General features: G+C 42.7%; 1 protein-coding gene across 4 annotated transcripts in view; it reads left to right on the forward strand.

Moving 5' to 3' along the window:
* ZCCHC17 (zinc finger CCHC-type containing 17) overlaps positions 1-15,873 on the forward strand; it is a 52,763-nt gene that overhangs the window by 24,287 nt on the left and 12,603 nt on the right. For all 4 annotated transcript variants that reach the window (XM_070404582.1, XM_070404584.1, XM_070404580.1 and 1 more), the window contains 4 exons: positions 878-978; positions 2,276-2,367; positions 6,732-6,832; positions 8,637-8,779. In XM_070404582.1, coding sequence (XP_070260683.1) covers positions 878-978; positions 2,276-2,367; positions 6,732-6,832; positions 8,637-8,779 — 437 coding nt within the window. The remainder of the gene's footprint in view (positions 1-877; positions 979-2,275; positions 2,368-6,731; positions 6,833-8,636; positions 8,780-15,873) is intronic.

Below are 15,873 nucleotides of genomic sequence, written 5' to 3' on the forward strand. Positions count from 1 at the left end.
GTGCCTGGCTGGTCCCCATTCCTCTCTCCCCAGTGTTGAGTGTCTGAATGGTTAAGGCATGATGGCATGAGGACGTGATGGCCATTTCATATTAGTTCTTTATTATATAGGACAACTATAATTTAAATAGCTGCTTACTCTTGCTTTTGATAGATTTACCATTACCAAGCTATTTTTCAATTCTTGAACATTTAGGTTATTTTTTTAAATATATTTTATTGATTTTTTACAGAGAGGAAGGGAGAAGGATAGAGAGTTAGAAACATCAATGAGAGAGAAACATCGATCAGCTGCCTCCTGCACAACCCCAACTGGGGATGTGCCTGCAACCAAGGTACATGCCCTTGACCAGAATCAAACCTGGGACCTTTCAGTCCGCAGGCCGACGCTCTATCCACTGAGCCAAACTGGTCAGGGCGACATTTGGGTTATTTAAAAATTTTTATTTTTAACCTTTGTAGGTAATAATACTGCAAGTATTTTTTTTTTCCTGCTAGTATTTTTATATGCCCATAGATTTTTGCCTCTATGAGGTTTTTCTTTTGGAAAAATTTCAGTGATATTTTTGCATCAAAGGTATAAACATCTTTATGCCCTTTGCTTTAAAGAATTTTACCAACTTGTATTTTTATTGTATAGTTACTGTATCATATTTTACCAACATTGAATACTATTTTAAAGAATATCTGTAAGTTGATTAGATATAAAAAGTGATCTCAAATAGTTTTAATTTGCAATTTTAAATTGAGGACTTTTTTTTAGTGAATTCCCAACTTCCATCTTCTTGTTACTTGTTATTTAGAGTATAAATACCAGACATAGAGCATCACATCAGACATAACATGTGCTTTATTTTATTTCTTTTTCTTGTGCCCAGGTCTGGTCCATCGAACTCACATGTCATCCTGTCGTGTGGATAAGCCTTCTGAGATAGTAGATGTTGGAGACAAAGTATGGGTGAAGCTTATTGGCCGAGAGGTAAAGTTCTGTGTTAATTTCATCTGGTTAGAAAGGATTAGGAAAAGCCAAGAAAAAATACCTTTCTTGGTATTTTTTGATGGTGAGTGTGTATATGCTGTTAATTGTGACTGAGAATCTTATTTTGAATCCTGCCCCATAATCTGTCCTGAATATAAACCTTCTGGCTGGTTCTCCTCTCAAACTGAGAAGGAATGGTGTGAACTACTATAAGTGTAGCACAAAAAGACATAGAGTTTACAGTCACTTTTCTTAATACCTGGCACCATGCGACATGAGGAAAGTGAGAAAGCTCTGAAGAACCCTGTTACAGCTCACTTTAGGGTAAGTGGGCTGTGGGTCATTCATTCATACATAATTTTATAATTTTTATTTTTAACCTTTGTAGGTAATAATACTGCAAGTATTTTTATATGCCCATAGGTTTATGGGAAGACCACAGGAGAAATATGAACATGTACTGAGGCCTGCTCTGCTACCAGGGGAGACAGCCTGAAAGAGATACTGTTCAACAGTATTTGAGTGCTTAATGTGCATTAGGTCTGAGAGATATAAGAGTGAACTAGACATAGACGACCCCAGCTATTATAGAGCTTATATAGAATATAACTGGAGGAGAGAAAGAAAAAGTAAACAAATTAAAATAATTAAAAATTATGGTAAGTGCTATAATGGGTTCAAACAGTATCAGAAGTAGGTTTAGATAAAGTCGTCAGGAATGGGCTTTCTGAGGAGATGGAGTGTGAGCTGGGAAGGAAGTAGTCATGAAAAGTTGGGATAAGGATATTCTAGGTAGAGAATAGCTGGTCAAAGACCCTGAAGTGAAGAAGGACTTCAGATGCTGGAGGAAGCAAAAGACGACCAATGTGGTTAACAATTGTCCTCATGTTTGTAGAGGTTCTAGACCAGGTCCAAAAGGAGATCTAGCCTATTGGAATGTTCTGAAACTCATTCTGGGCTCATGGATCTCTGCATTGATCATTATGCTGAATTTACCTGAAGAAACAGCTTTTCTTTTCTGCTGGGTTACTTCGACAGACCTTGGATTTGGGGACAACCATTTTTGTCTTTCCCCTCAAGAGGGGCAAAAAGAGATGAAAACCATTTCCTAAAATCCTATCACAGAGCCTGCCTATTATGCTTGTTAGCACCACCAGTGCTCTTAGCACAGGACCTTGGCTATTAGAGGAGTACTGTTTGTTATGATGACAAAAATTTCTATTCTTAGATTATTCTAGATCAGCAGTCTAAATGATGTACTTTGAGCTTTTGATGACTTTGTTTTCATCTTTTTCAGATGAAAAATGATAGGATAAAAGTATCTCTCTCCATGAAAGTTGTCAACCAAGGGACTGGGAAGGACCTTGACCCCAACAACGTTATCATTGAGTAGGTAAAAGGTTTGGAAAGGCTAACATTCTACCTCGCAAACCATGGAGTGCTGTAGTGAATCAGGCTGACGGGAAACCCTGCCATTTATAGACTGTGTATTGATGAGCTCTATAACCTTTGTGTCCTTGGTGTTTAGAGGTATAGTGTTATATAAAACACTTGTAACATGCAAAGTTCCCAGCACAGAAGTGCTCCGTTGTGGGTTTTGTTTCTTTTCCCTTACTCTTTTTCTGCTTCTGCTCTTTAGCAAGTCAGCAAGCAATTATTCATGAAGTGCCTGTTATTTGCCACTCTCCTAGCACTGGAACTGAAAAAGCAAGATACCAAATGGGAGGGGAGGGGAATCTAGAAGCAACTCCAATAGGGTTTAGATGCCTGTGTCTTGGGATGCATTGTATTCTGAACACTACATCTTACTTTCATTGGCTCTTCTTTTTTTTTTTTTTTTTTTTTTTTAATTTTATTGATTTCAGAGAGGAAGGGAGAGGGAAAGAGAGATAGAGACATCAATGATGAGAGAGAATCATTGATCAGCTGCCTCTTGCATGCCCCCCCCACTGGGGATCGAGCCCACAACCCGGGCATGTGCCCTTGACCAGAATTGAACCCGGGACCCTGTAGTCCACAGGCCAATCCTCTATACATTGAGCCAAATCAGGTAGGGCTCATTGGCTCTTCTGACCTTTAATTTGGCAGTGGAAGATTTTCTATTTATGTAGGATAATGTTCGGTGATGCAGGGAATTTACCATATGTATTTCTTGACTATATGCCAGTGATTTCTAACCAGGGGCTCCTAGGTCCTTTTTTGTTGTTGTTCTTTTTTATTTTCTACTAGAGGCCCGGTGCACAAAATTCATGCGGGGGGGTGGGGTGTCCCCTCAGCCCAGCCTGCACCCTCTCCAATCCGGGACCCCTCGGGGGATGACCGACTGCCGGTTTAGGCCCGATCCCTCGGGGGGATTGAGTCTAAACTGGCAGTCAGACATCCCTCTCACAGTGCTGGACCGCTGGCTCCTAATCACTCACCTGACTGCCTGCTGCCTGCCAAGTCACCCCTAACTGCCTCTGTGTGCCGGCCTGGTTGTCCCTAACTGCCCCCTCGCTGCCGGCCAGGTCGCCCCCAGCTGCCCCCACCCTGCTGGCCTGGTCACTTCTAACTGCCCCTCCCCTCCAGCCTGATCACCCCTTACTGCCCCCCCCCGCTGACCTGGTCGCCCCTCACGGCCCCCCCACCAGCCTCGTCGTCCCATGCAGCATGCTTGTTCAGTCATTTGGTCGTCCCTTACTAACCCTTACTAACCCTCCTGCTGGTCTGGTCGTAGGCAGCCATCTTGTGAGGGTGTGATGGTCAATTTACATATTGCCTCTTTATTATATAGGGTTCCCCCCCTAGGTTCTTAAAACCTCTTCAAAAGGAGTCTTGGGGATTTATGAACTGTTTCCAGTGTTTCAGAAAGCCAACCAAAATCATACATTTATCCTCATGTTAACCATGACATTATGTTGTTGCTTTTGATGATAAAGTATAATATTTACCTCATACTAATCAGGTGCTCTCAGTGATAGTTATGATATCAATTTTTAGAAAACAGCCCTGATGGGTTTGGCTCAGTGGATAGAGTGTTGGCCTGAGGACTGAAAGGTCCCAGGTTCAATTCCAGTCAAGAGCATGTACCTTGGTTGCAGGCACATCCCCAATTGGGGGGCGGGGGGGTTGTGCACGAGGCAGCTGATTGATGTTTCTCTCATCAATGTTTCTAACTCTCTATCCCTCTCCCTTCCTCTCTGTAAAAAGTCAATAAAATATATTTAATAAAAAAAAAAAAGAAAGAAAGAAAGAAAAAGAAAACAAGAACAAAAAAGTTGCATGAGTGATATCTTGGTGGTGAAAAGTTTGGAAACCCTACGTTTATTGTACTCAGTGAAATCACCTTGGATATGAAGGTATTTTACCTAAAAGGAAGGGAAGTGGTATTTATTGAATACATAATATATGCTAGGTATTGTGCAAGGCAGTTTATGTATATTAGTGCATCTGATTCTCATAACAACCTGCAAAGTAGATATTCTCTCCATTTTACTTTATCTCTCTAGTCTCTAACTTGATGTTTGGTAATAACTTGCTTAGGGTTTTATAGCAAATCATAGTGGGTTAGGATTTTTAATCTCAGTCTCCCTGACATTAAGGATAAGCCCCTTTATATTACATGATGCTTCTAGCAGTTGCATGCAACTTACAGAGTTTTTCATATATCTCTAAATATTGACATGTTTGTAGGGCTGATTATTGACAAAACACTTTCCATTTACGGTAGGAATCTTTTATAACTCTGCTCAGAAATGTTATCTAATTCTGGCATTTATCAAAATTGCATTATAATAAATTGCTTCTGTTCCAAATAATTTTATGCTATGCAGCCTCATTAAAAAGCAGTGAAATTTCCCAAAGCCACCCTTGTAAGGGTAAAATATGAAAATAAGTAAGATAAAAGAGCTACCTCTCTTTATCAAAACAAGAGTAGAGAAGGGAAAGGGCTCCCTGGGTTTATGCTGGATGTGTTTCCATGTATAGACTGTTTCTAGTAATAACCAAGTGGAAACAGTACTTTGTTGTAAACTGTTTGTATAGCTGCATCCAGGAAAGAAGCATGGCTTGGTGAAATGATGACAGGTTTTAGAGTTAGACTTGAATCAGAAAGAGTTCTAGTTCTGCCCCAAAGTAGTATGACTTTGAGCAGATTACCTAGCCTCCCTGGACCATAACTTCTTCACTATAAAATGACACCTACCTCTCAGAAATGATAGAATGATTTAAATAAAATCTTGTTTGTAAAGAGCCTAGCTTATTGTCTGGTCTATCATAGAAACTTAATTTATAATCGCTAATTGTGGTTACTGTTTTAAAATGTCTCTTTGTTTTTCTTCTAATATCTGAAATTATCATATCTTTTCTTTTGAAAGAATCGATAAGACCCATGAGAAAATGGGCTACATCATAACCTTATCTCCCATAGTACCTGATGTATAGCAGTCAGTTAGGTAGTACATCCACTTATTCCTTTATTCAACAAGTGTTTGTTGGGGTCATATTCTGTTTGAGGTACAATGGCAATACCAAGATTTCTGCCCAAGGACCTAACTGCCTAGTATAATGAAATAATTATGCAAATAACTTTAATATAAGGCAACATGTAATAAGTGCTAAAAGAGTGGTTGAAAGAAAGGATTCTAGTCCTGGCCCAGTGTCGCTCAGTAGGTTGGAGCATCTTCCTGTACACTGAAAGGTCAGGGGTTTGATTCCCAGTCAGGGCACATATCTACGTTGTGAGTTCAATCCCTGTTTGGGGCATGGAAGGCAACCAATGTTTCTCTCTCCCTCTCCTTCCCTCACTCCCTTCCCTTTCTCTAAAATATCAATGAGCATGTCCTCGGGTGAAGATTAAAAAGAAAGAAAGAAAGAAAGTATTCTAGGAATTAGCTTGAAGAGAAAGAGTTGATTTAAGGCCCTGGTGATCAGAGAAGAAGTGGCATTTGAGCTAGGTCTTGAGGAATGGATAAGATTTTGTCAGGCAGCAGGGGAAGGAATTGCATTCAAGGCAGTAGAAATGGGTTTGAGGAGCCTGGCCATTGTGGTTCAGTGGTTGAGCATCAACCCATGAATCAAGAGGTGTCCATCTGGAGAAAGTAAAGTAGTCTGTTTTGGCTAGAGCAGTGGTTCTCAACCTTCTGGCCCTTTAAATACAGTTCCTCATGTTGTGACCCAACCATAAAATTATTTTCGTTGCTACTTCGTAACAGTAATGTTGCTACTGTTATGAATCATAATGTAAATATCTGATGTGCAGGATGGTCTTAGGCGACCCCTGTGAAAGGGTCGTTCGACCGCCAAAGGGGTCGCAACCCACAGGTTGAGAACCGCTGGGCTAGAGCATATTGTACAAGTAAAGATGAAGCTGGAAAAGTAGACTTGACGGTAAAAGGATTTGAATGCCAAAGTAAAGAGTTTGGACTTGATTTTCCAGGAAGTCTTTGAAGGTCTTTTAAATCCAGGAGTGACCTTGTAAGGGTTGTAGGGGACTTAGCAAGGTGCATAATTATCTCTTTATCCTCTGTGCATCAATGAGATGAAGTGTAGTTTTATTCATAATTATTAATTCAGACCCTTGTCCTGAATGAAAAAAAATGTTCTATTTCACGCCATTGCTTTTATTGCCCATCTCCTTATGCCCAACACTTTTCCTTCTTTCTCCCTTCTACCTGCCAAAGCAAAAGAAAAAACCAACATACAGCATTACCTTGTAGTATCTCTGGCCACATCTCTTCATCAGGCCAACAGTCACAGTATCCTTTTCATTACAGGCAAGAAGAGAGGCGGAGGCGGTCCTTCCAGGATTACACTGGGCAGAAAATCACCCTTGAGGCTGTCCTGAACACTACCTGCAAGAAGTGTGGCTGTAAAGGTAAGGTGAAGCCTCTGCCATTTCAGTTTGTCTCTCCTTGTGGGCGGACCCTGTACTGGAAGAGCAGCCTAGTGAGTTTAGTTCACCCTGTTTTTAAGCCAGGTGATGGCTTGACCTGTTCATGCTGTTATTCCTACTAGACTTACATCAGAGTTCATGGCTTGCTACCTTTTCTGTTTCCTTTTCTGAATGCTAGCCCTGCTGCTGGCTCTGGTGGTGACACTGTTAAACTGTCACCACCTCTTCTCACCTCTCTGCAGCTAATGCCCTACCTGGGCAAGGCCCCAGATACTCTGCCAGGAAGGTAAGAGTGTTGGATTATGATTAACTCTCTATATTTTATCTCCAAAGGATCATTATTGTTCTGCTGCAAGAATTAAGAAACTTAGAAATATATTCCTTAAGGAATCAAGTTAAACCCTTTCTTGCTCATCTCTTTAACTTCAGAGTTCTGAATGCAGTATCCTCTCAGTAATAAAGAACACACTCTAGTCATTTTCTTTTAGCTCTGCTTCCTCAGGTTTCCTCTAGTCTTACTCAAATATTAAAGAGCTCTTTCAGCCTGACTTCCTTGTTGGAGCTGTAATGAGAGGGGTTGCCAACTTCTCATTTCAGAGTGGCCTCAATTTGTTACCACTTCTCCCGAGCCTTCCATCTACCTAGCCTTGTTGATTTTTCTACAGTGACTGGTAACATATTTGTGCCCTGGTTGAGGTTGTGGGGTTTAAGCCCCTATTTATCATTAATGTAGAGGGAAGAAGGAAAAGTAAAATGGAGAGAAAGAATACCTCCTCGGGGGAATTGTGGGAGCATTCCAAATATTTGGAAAACTAGGCTGTATTCTTCTTCCAGGCACCATCCAGCTTCTGGGTTCAGAGTTACAAAGTCGTTGACATGTTGCTTTTGATGGTTTTATCCAATTCTGTGTGCCCCTGAGATAGGGTCTACAGTAAGCACAGGCAAAACCAGCTCTATAGCCTCTGTTAAAGGGGCCCTTGATAGCACTGTAGGCTCAGGGAAGGTGGGGTCTGCTTACCTTCAACTTGTGTCCACCAAGTATAACATGAGACAGAGAAGAATAATGAGAGATGGAATTTGGCGCAGTCAGCAAAGGCTGGGCCACAGGTGGTTGGTTTTGGTGCAGCAGAAAGAGTACAGGGCAGGGGGGCACAAGACCCTAGGTAAGTTTTACTTCTGCTGCTCTCTGTGTGACCTTACACTACTTCTCTACTCTGGGCCTTCATATCCTCTGCAAATGCAATGTTGTATTTGATTATCTCTAAGGCCCTTGCCAGACCTGACAGTCTGTGCATGTCAAGTGCCCTAGGTGACCATGCCTGTCTCTCTGTGTGTTAGCTTGGATGCTGCCTTCCTGCCAGCTGCCTGAGAGCTATCTTTCTTCAGGACCTTGGTCTGCCACTTGGCTCACTCTGCTAAACATTCTGCTCTCTGGAACAGCCTTTTGTTGTCAGGAATAAGTTCCAAATAGATCTTTAAAAATTGCTAAGCTTCATTGATAATAGAGAGCAGTACCAGCCTGCATGCTCATCTGTATCTTCTGCCATTTCCAAAGCAGTGCCAGTGTTTCCCACAGCTTTAGGACCAGCTGCAAGGCTGGCTCTGGTTGAGTGAGCAATGCCATCTTGAGGTGACAGAAAATCTGTTCTGAATCCAATAGCTGCTCTGAATGAACTCGGTAATACCTCCTGAACCAGCTAGCCTTTCCAGGAGCCTCTGGGGAAGATCCACCTGCTGAGAGGAACGACTGCTTTCTCCTCCCAACTTTTCTACTTCTCTTCTGCAGGCCACTTTGCAAAGGATTGTTTCATGCAACCAGGTGGGACCAAATACTCTCTGATACCTGATGAGGATGAGGAGAAGGTAGAGGCAAAGGCAACAGATTTTGATAAGCCTGACCCTACGAAGAATTCTAGGAAAAGAAAGAAGGTGAGTGCTATCTTGCTTTATTTATCATATAAATAGATATGTTTTAGAATGTAAATGTACTTTGCACAGAAATGTAAAAAAATGCTGAAAAACATAAAGAATATTAGGATCTCCTGTAATCTTTCTACCCAGGGAAACTCTTATAGTATTTTTGGTATGTTCTAATGTTTTTTATAGGTAATAATTAATATATACACACACTCTTATACATATATACACAAAATTATGGTCATCCTAGGCATAACTTATATCCTACTTATTTTATTATACTTACTAAAAGCATTTTCTGGTGTCCTTATTTGTTCTTCAAAAACTTGATTTAAGAGCCGCTGTGTGATTTTTTTTTTTTTTTTGGTGTCAGGAGTGGAATGATGTTTTATTTAATAACTAGAGGCCCGATGCATGAAATTTGTGCAAGGGTAGGCCCTCGCAGCCACCCTGGCTGCTGCCTTGGCCCTCGCAGCCCCGGATTCATCTGGAAGGTTGTCCGGGTGGTTGTTTGCTGTTTGGTCTAATTAGCATATTAGCTCTTTATTATATAGGATTTTTCTATTGGATATTTTTTATTATTTCCAACCTAAATTTGCCACATATCTTATTGTTTCCTTTGGTTACATTCTTAAAAAGATTACTGAATTAGGGCTTTAAGGCTCTAGATACATTTTGTCAAACTGTTATTCCAGAAAGTGGTGGATGAGAGTGTCTGTCTCAGTGAGTTCTGTCTCTTACTATTTACAGCAGAAGAATTCATAAAACAGACATTGTGGTGCACAAAAACTGCATTTGTAATTTGTCACATGATACACAGAGAAAATGAAAAACTATGCAATGGTTTGGTCAGGATATAGTGGTTCTCATATTGTGCAGTATTTTTCTAATTGTGGCCAGTTATTAAGTTTGGGGGTTTTGTTTTGTTTTGTTTAAAGCTTTAGCAAACTTTTGTTGTGGTCAACTTGTTTCAGGCATTGCAAACGTAGGAATACAAAAACTGTGATCAAATCCTTGCTCTCGTGTGCATTATCTACAAATTAAGTATTATCTTCACCCTGGCTGGCATGGCTCAGTGGTTAGAGTGTCGGCCTGCCAACCAAAGGGTCTCGGGTTCGATACCATCAAAGGCGCATACCTGGGTTGCAGGTTCCCTGCCCAGGTTGGGTTGCGTGTGAGAGGCAATCAGTTGATACGGCTCTCTCTCCTCTCTCTGTCCCCCGCTTCCACTTTCTCTAAAAATCAATGGAAAAAATATCCTCGTGTGAGGATCAACAAAAATAAACAAACAAATAAATAAGTGTCCTCCAGTGAGGATTAACCAAAAAAAAGTCTTTTTTATATAGGTGAGGAAAAGGGTGTATTTTAACATTATAAGAATTAGCCAAATATATTAATAATAATTTATTGATCTGTATTTCCTCTCCCTGGGTGATAACATCCTTTCTAAGACTTTGTGTCCATGACTTCCACATACCTAACTAGTATCTCAAACTTTGGCTTGGAGTCCATCAGATGTAAATTTGAGACCCATACCAGCTATGTAATTTTGGGCTCTTTAACTTCCATTAATTTTCAAAGTGGGATTGTTCTGGTCTTTGATAAGAGTGTTCCTTGCAGAGGGATACCCAGCTCCCAAAAATAGATATAAAGTACTGACAAATAAGTGCTTAATTAATGTTGGCCATTATATCTTCTTTAGCCCTCCTTCCTACACACACACACACACACACACACACTCACCCCCATCACCATAAAAACAACAACCCAAACTCTGGTTTCTGTCCTTCTGTCTTGCATTACTTGTTTTAATGATACCTCAATTATATTTTTTCCACTCCCACTGCTACTCTGCATTTCATCCCCTCACAACTCTCCCATTTAGACTGTTGAATAGCTTAGGGAGATTTTAAAAATGTATATTTTGTTGCCAACCTCTTAGTATCAAGGTCACAGTCCCTGGCCTCTGACTTTGTTTTAAAAGCACCTTCTTTATCTCATTGCTTGATTCTCTTCATTATCATGACTTTTCACCCTCTGCTTTAACTCTGAATGTTGGAGTGCACCAAGGCTGTCTCATTACTCCCTTCTCTTCTCTGGCTACCTTCTCCCTAGGTAATCTCTTCCCGTCCTGTGGTTTTAAGTACTATTTTATGCAAATAATCCCCAAATTAAGTGTTTGTATCCTTTTAAAAAAATCCAAATCTATAATTCTATGCCTCACTTTTTCTCTGGAACCTTAGATTTAGATATTCAACTGCCCACTTCACATCTTTGATTGCCAAGTTGGCATCAAACTTAACACACCCCAAATTTTAAAAATTTCCTACCCAAAGCTTCTCCTTCTACATTCTGCTCTATCTCAGTGAATAGATCACCTTTCACCCAGTTGCTTAAGCCAAAATCTGCAGCCTTTGGGTATATTTGTTTTTTAATTGTGGTAAAATATAGATAACATAAATTTTATCATCTTAACCATTTTGAAAGTGTACATTCTTTGACATGAAGTAAATTCATATTGTTGTGCAATCAATACTGCTATTTATTTCCAGAACTCTTTTTATCTTGCAAAACTGATAGTCTATACATTAAACAATAATTCCTCATTTCCCCTTCCCCAACCCCTGATAACCACTATTATGCTTTCTGTCTCCATGATTTAGACTTCCCTAGAAACCTCTTTAAGTGGAATCATACAGTATTTGTCTTTCTGTGACTGTCTTTTTGACGTAGTATAATGTCCTCAGGGTGTAGCATGTGTCAGAATCTCCTTTCTTAATATTTCATGTATGTATATGCCATATTTTACTAGTACTTATTCATTCATTCATTGCTTTCACTTGGGTTGCTTCCACCTTTTGACTGTTGTGAATAATGCTGCTATGAATATAGTTGTACAATTATTTCTTCCAGACCCTGCTTTCAATTCCTTTGGGGATTTACCCAGAAGTAGAGCTGCTGGATCATATATGGTGATCCTATTTTGAAAATTTTTTTTATTTTTAAGGAATCACCATACTGTTTTTCAAAGTTTTATAATTGTCACTTAGGTAAAAGTGGTTGTTGGTGGTGTTCAGTTCTTTTATGTCTTTTCTCATTTAATTTTTTAATTCCCCAAAGAGGGTTGTTAAAATATCCAATCAGACCATATCTCTTCCTATTTAAAATTCTTCAATGATGACCTAGCCAGTGGTCGGCAAACTGCGGCTCGCGAGCCACATGCGGCTCTTTGGCCCCTTGAGTGTGGCTCTTCCACAAAATACCACATGCGGGCGCACACGTACAGTGTGATTGAAACTTTGTGGCCCATGCACAGAAGTCGGTATTTTGTGGAAGAGTCACACTCAAGGGGCCAAAGAGCCGCATGTGGCTCACGAGCCGCAGTTTGCCGACCACTGCCCTAGCCAGTTTGGCTCAGTGGATATAGCGTCGGCCCGTGGCCCTGGTCAGAGCTTGTGCAAGAGGCAAGTAATTGGTGTGTTTCTCTCACATTGATGTTTCTCTCTGTCTTTCCCTCTCTCTTCCACTCTCCCTAAAAATCAATGGAAAAGTATCCTCTGGTAAGGATTAACAACAGCAAGAAAAAATCTTTAGTGATTTTTCTATTATACTTAAAATCCAGAATGCCTCCTGTGAAAACAAACTGTCTAACCCTATTCCTCTTCAGCTACAACCTGTAGCAGGTAGTAACTTATATCTAGCTAAAACATTGTTTTGTCTTTTTTATGTGTTTATTTTATTATTTTTTAAATATATTTTTATTGATTTCAGAGAAGAAGGGAGAGGGAGATAGAGATAGGAACATTAATCATGTGAATCATTGATTGGCTGCCTCCTGCATGCCCCCCAAAAGGGATTGAGCTCGGGCATGTGCCCTTAACTGGAATCAAACCCGGGACCCTTCATTCCACAGGCTGACACTGTCCACTGAGCCAAACAAGCTAGGGCTATGTGTTTATTTTTATAGTTAATCTTCTACATATGGCAAGGGATGTAAGATTTCTATTTACAGTTGTCTTATAAAGTTTCCCTTTTATAAAAAACTTTTTAAAGTAAAAAGTAATAAAATTTTAAGTAAACAAATAGCAGGTTGTAAACACATGGAATAAAAATTGTGGCAATATTGCCCTAACCTGTTTGGCTCAGTGGATAGAGCGTCAGCCTGTGGACTGAAGGGTCCCAGGTTCGATTCTGGTCAAGGGCATGTACCTTGGCTGCAGGCATATCCCCAGTAAGGGGTGTGCAGGAGGCAGCTGATCGATGTTTCTCTCTCATCGATGTTTCTAACTCTCTATCCCTCTCCCTTCCTCTCTGTAAAAAATCAATAAAATATATGTTTTTTAAAATGTGGCAATATTATAGCAATAACTGACACTTGGAAAACATTGATTTAGAGCAGTGGCGGTATTATTTTAGTTTGGTAATATTCTGTGAATCAAAGAAATAGAAATTAGCAAAAGCCCCTGCTTCAAGTAGTGCCTTCCAGAAGCCTTCTGCAAACCTTTAGCATTGCCAGATTTAGCTTAGTTCCTTCACAGAGGCAACCCTGGATCTACCCAGCCTGCAGTATTGCTTTATTTTGAACATAGGACTTGGCTTTACATACCTTTATTTCTTGAAGTTTTTGAAGCTTCCTTGTAGAGATCTGAGGACTTGATTTAAAGAGGGAAAAGGGAAGTTACCACTACATACTTTTGTTATCCTATACTAGAGGCCTGGTGCACGAAATTCATGCAAGAGTAGGCCTTCCTTCCCCCAGCTGCCGGCACCGGCTTCCCTCCAGCACCCGGGACCCAGGCTTCCCTCACAGCCCTGGCTTTTGTCTGGAAGGTCGTCCAGAAGGATGCCTGGTCTAATTAGCATATTATGCTTTTATTATTATCCTATATAATAATAGAGGAATATGCAAATTATCCAGAATGCTATCACATCACAACCATTCAACAGGGTGGGCGGGGCTGTGGGGCCACGGGACGGGACTCCGGGTCTGGTGCAATTTTGTCCGGCCCAGGCAAACTCCCCCGTGACCCTGTGGCCAAATCCCAATGTGGACCTGGGGTTTACTAAACTTTACTGGAGCTGCTCCCCACACCCCCACCCCGGCCCCAGGACCACACTGCCTGCAGCAGGGTGCCCTGGCAGCCTCCTGACAGGCAGGCGGCCAGCGAGAACCGAGGGACAGGGCAGCAGGGAGCCAAGTTCCTGGGGGTCTGAGGAGAGCGCCTGACAGGAGCCCAGACTGCAAAGAAGGAAGAGGAAGCGGCCATGGGGAGCTCTTCCAATCCCCCTACACAGACACCCTACCCCAGCCCCTGCACCCCTGGGAGGACGGGGAGGTTTACCGGACGGGGAGAAGACCCAGCCTCAGGGGTAGCCATAGCCCGCACCTCCGACTCCCAATCTCTTCCCCTGCCATCCCCGCCAGGGGCACTCACAACAATAGCGCACTGTCAGCGCCCCTGGAGCACCCGGGGCCCGCTGCTGCGGGGCCCCATCCACTGGGGCCAGGCACGCCTCTCCTCCCTACAACTCCAGACCCAGGTGGAGGCAGGCCCGAGCAGCCCCCAGGGTCAGACCCATTCCCCGCTGACAGCAGCAGCACCATCTCTGCAGCAGAAGTGCACCGAACCTCGCTGGGGGCCACGGCTAAACCCGCCCTCCTAGCCCACCTGGCCCCACCCTGGCCCAGCCCCCACCCCGCTCCAGAAGATTGGAGCCCTGCCCTGAGCACATACAGCTGCGAAAGGGCCACATACAAATTAAAGAATGGTGCCATGCAGGGAGGTTTGACAGTTACTCCCTCTTCGGCCTCGCTGCCCCCTAGTGCCCCACCGACCAGTGCCTCCAGGGACGACCACCGCTACAGGGCTGCTGGCCAGAGCTCGCCCCTCCGAGGCCTGAGGAACCCTCTGCAAAGGTTCGATAGCTACAGTCCCATGAAACAATCATGCCCTCCTCTTCTAATCAGCACCTGCTACCTGCAAGGGTACCCGTGGGCTTAAAAATAACAATCCCTTCCCGTTTAGACATCACTTACTTGATGAAACATTTCTAAGTTTATTAGCTCAGAACCTCCTCATGACAACTCAGTGAGGTAGGCGGAGAAGAGATTACAATTCCCACGGTATATGTGTATGTATTCAGAAATGAAGCTCAGAGAGGAAAAGTGTCAAGCCCAGTGGTTCCCAAGGTGCAGCACACGCCCCACAGGGCGGGCAATTTGATTTTAAGTGGGGGAAATTCGAGAATGAGTTAACAGTGACTTTTTTGCATTTCTTATGGTTCTAGAGGGCCTCATCTACAGTGTATCCTATATAATAAAAGGCTAATATGCAAATGACCGAATGGTGGAATGACCGGTCACTATGATGCACACTGACCACCAGGGGCAGACACTCAACGCAGGAGCTGCCCCCTGGTGGTCAGTGTGCTCCCACAGGGGGAGTGCTGTTCAGCCAGAAGCAGGGCTCACGCTGGCAAGCACAGCGGCAGTGGTGGGAGCCTCTCCCGCCTCCTTGGCAATGTTAAGGATGTCTGGCTAATGGCTTAGTGGGCTTAAACCATCAGTCGGACATCCCCCCAGGGCTCCTGGACTGCGAGAGGGTGCAGGCCAGGCTGAGGGACCACACACACACACACACACACACACACACACACAAGTGCACGAATTTCGTGCACTGGGCCTCTAGTACATAATAAAAGGCTAATATGCAAATTGACCGACCTGCAGAATGACCATTTGCTATGACGTGCACTGACCACCAGGGGGCAGATGCTCAACACAGGAGCTGCCCCCTGGTAGTGCACTCCCACAGGGGGAGCACTGCTCAATTGGAAGCCAGGCTCATGGCCCGCTAAGCCTAAGCCATCAGGCGGACATCTCCTGAGGGCTCCCGAACTGCGAGAGGGCACAGGCCCAGGCTGAGGGACCTGCCCCCCCCCCCTCCCCCGAGTGCATGAATCTTGTGCACCAGGCCTCTAGTTAAAATATAAAACAAAAGAAAGGCAGTTCATAATCTGACTATTTTACCAGAATTACATTATTGTGGCACATATTTTCTGCCAGCTGTTTTCCAAATGTTTTATCTAGGTGTAATAAAAATGTA

This window comes from Myotis yumanensis, unplaced genomic scaffold (assembly GCF_028538775.1).
Source record: "Myotis yumanensis isolate MYYU_CA2020_CCGP unplaced genomic scaffold, mMyoYum1.0.hap1 SCAF_2, whole genome shotgun sequence".
NCBI classification, from domain to species: Eukaryota; Metazoa; Chordata; class Mammalia; order Chiroptera; family Vespertilionidae; genus Myotis; species Myotis yumanensis.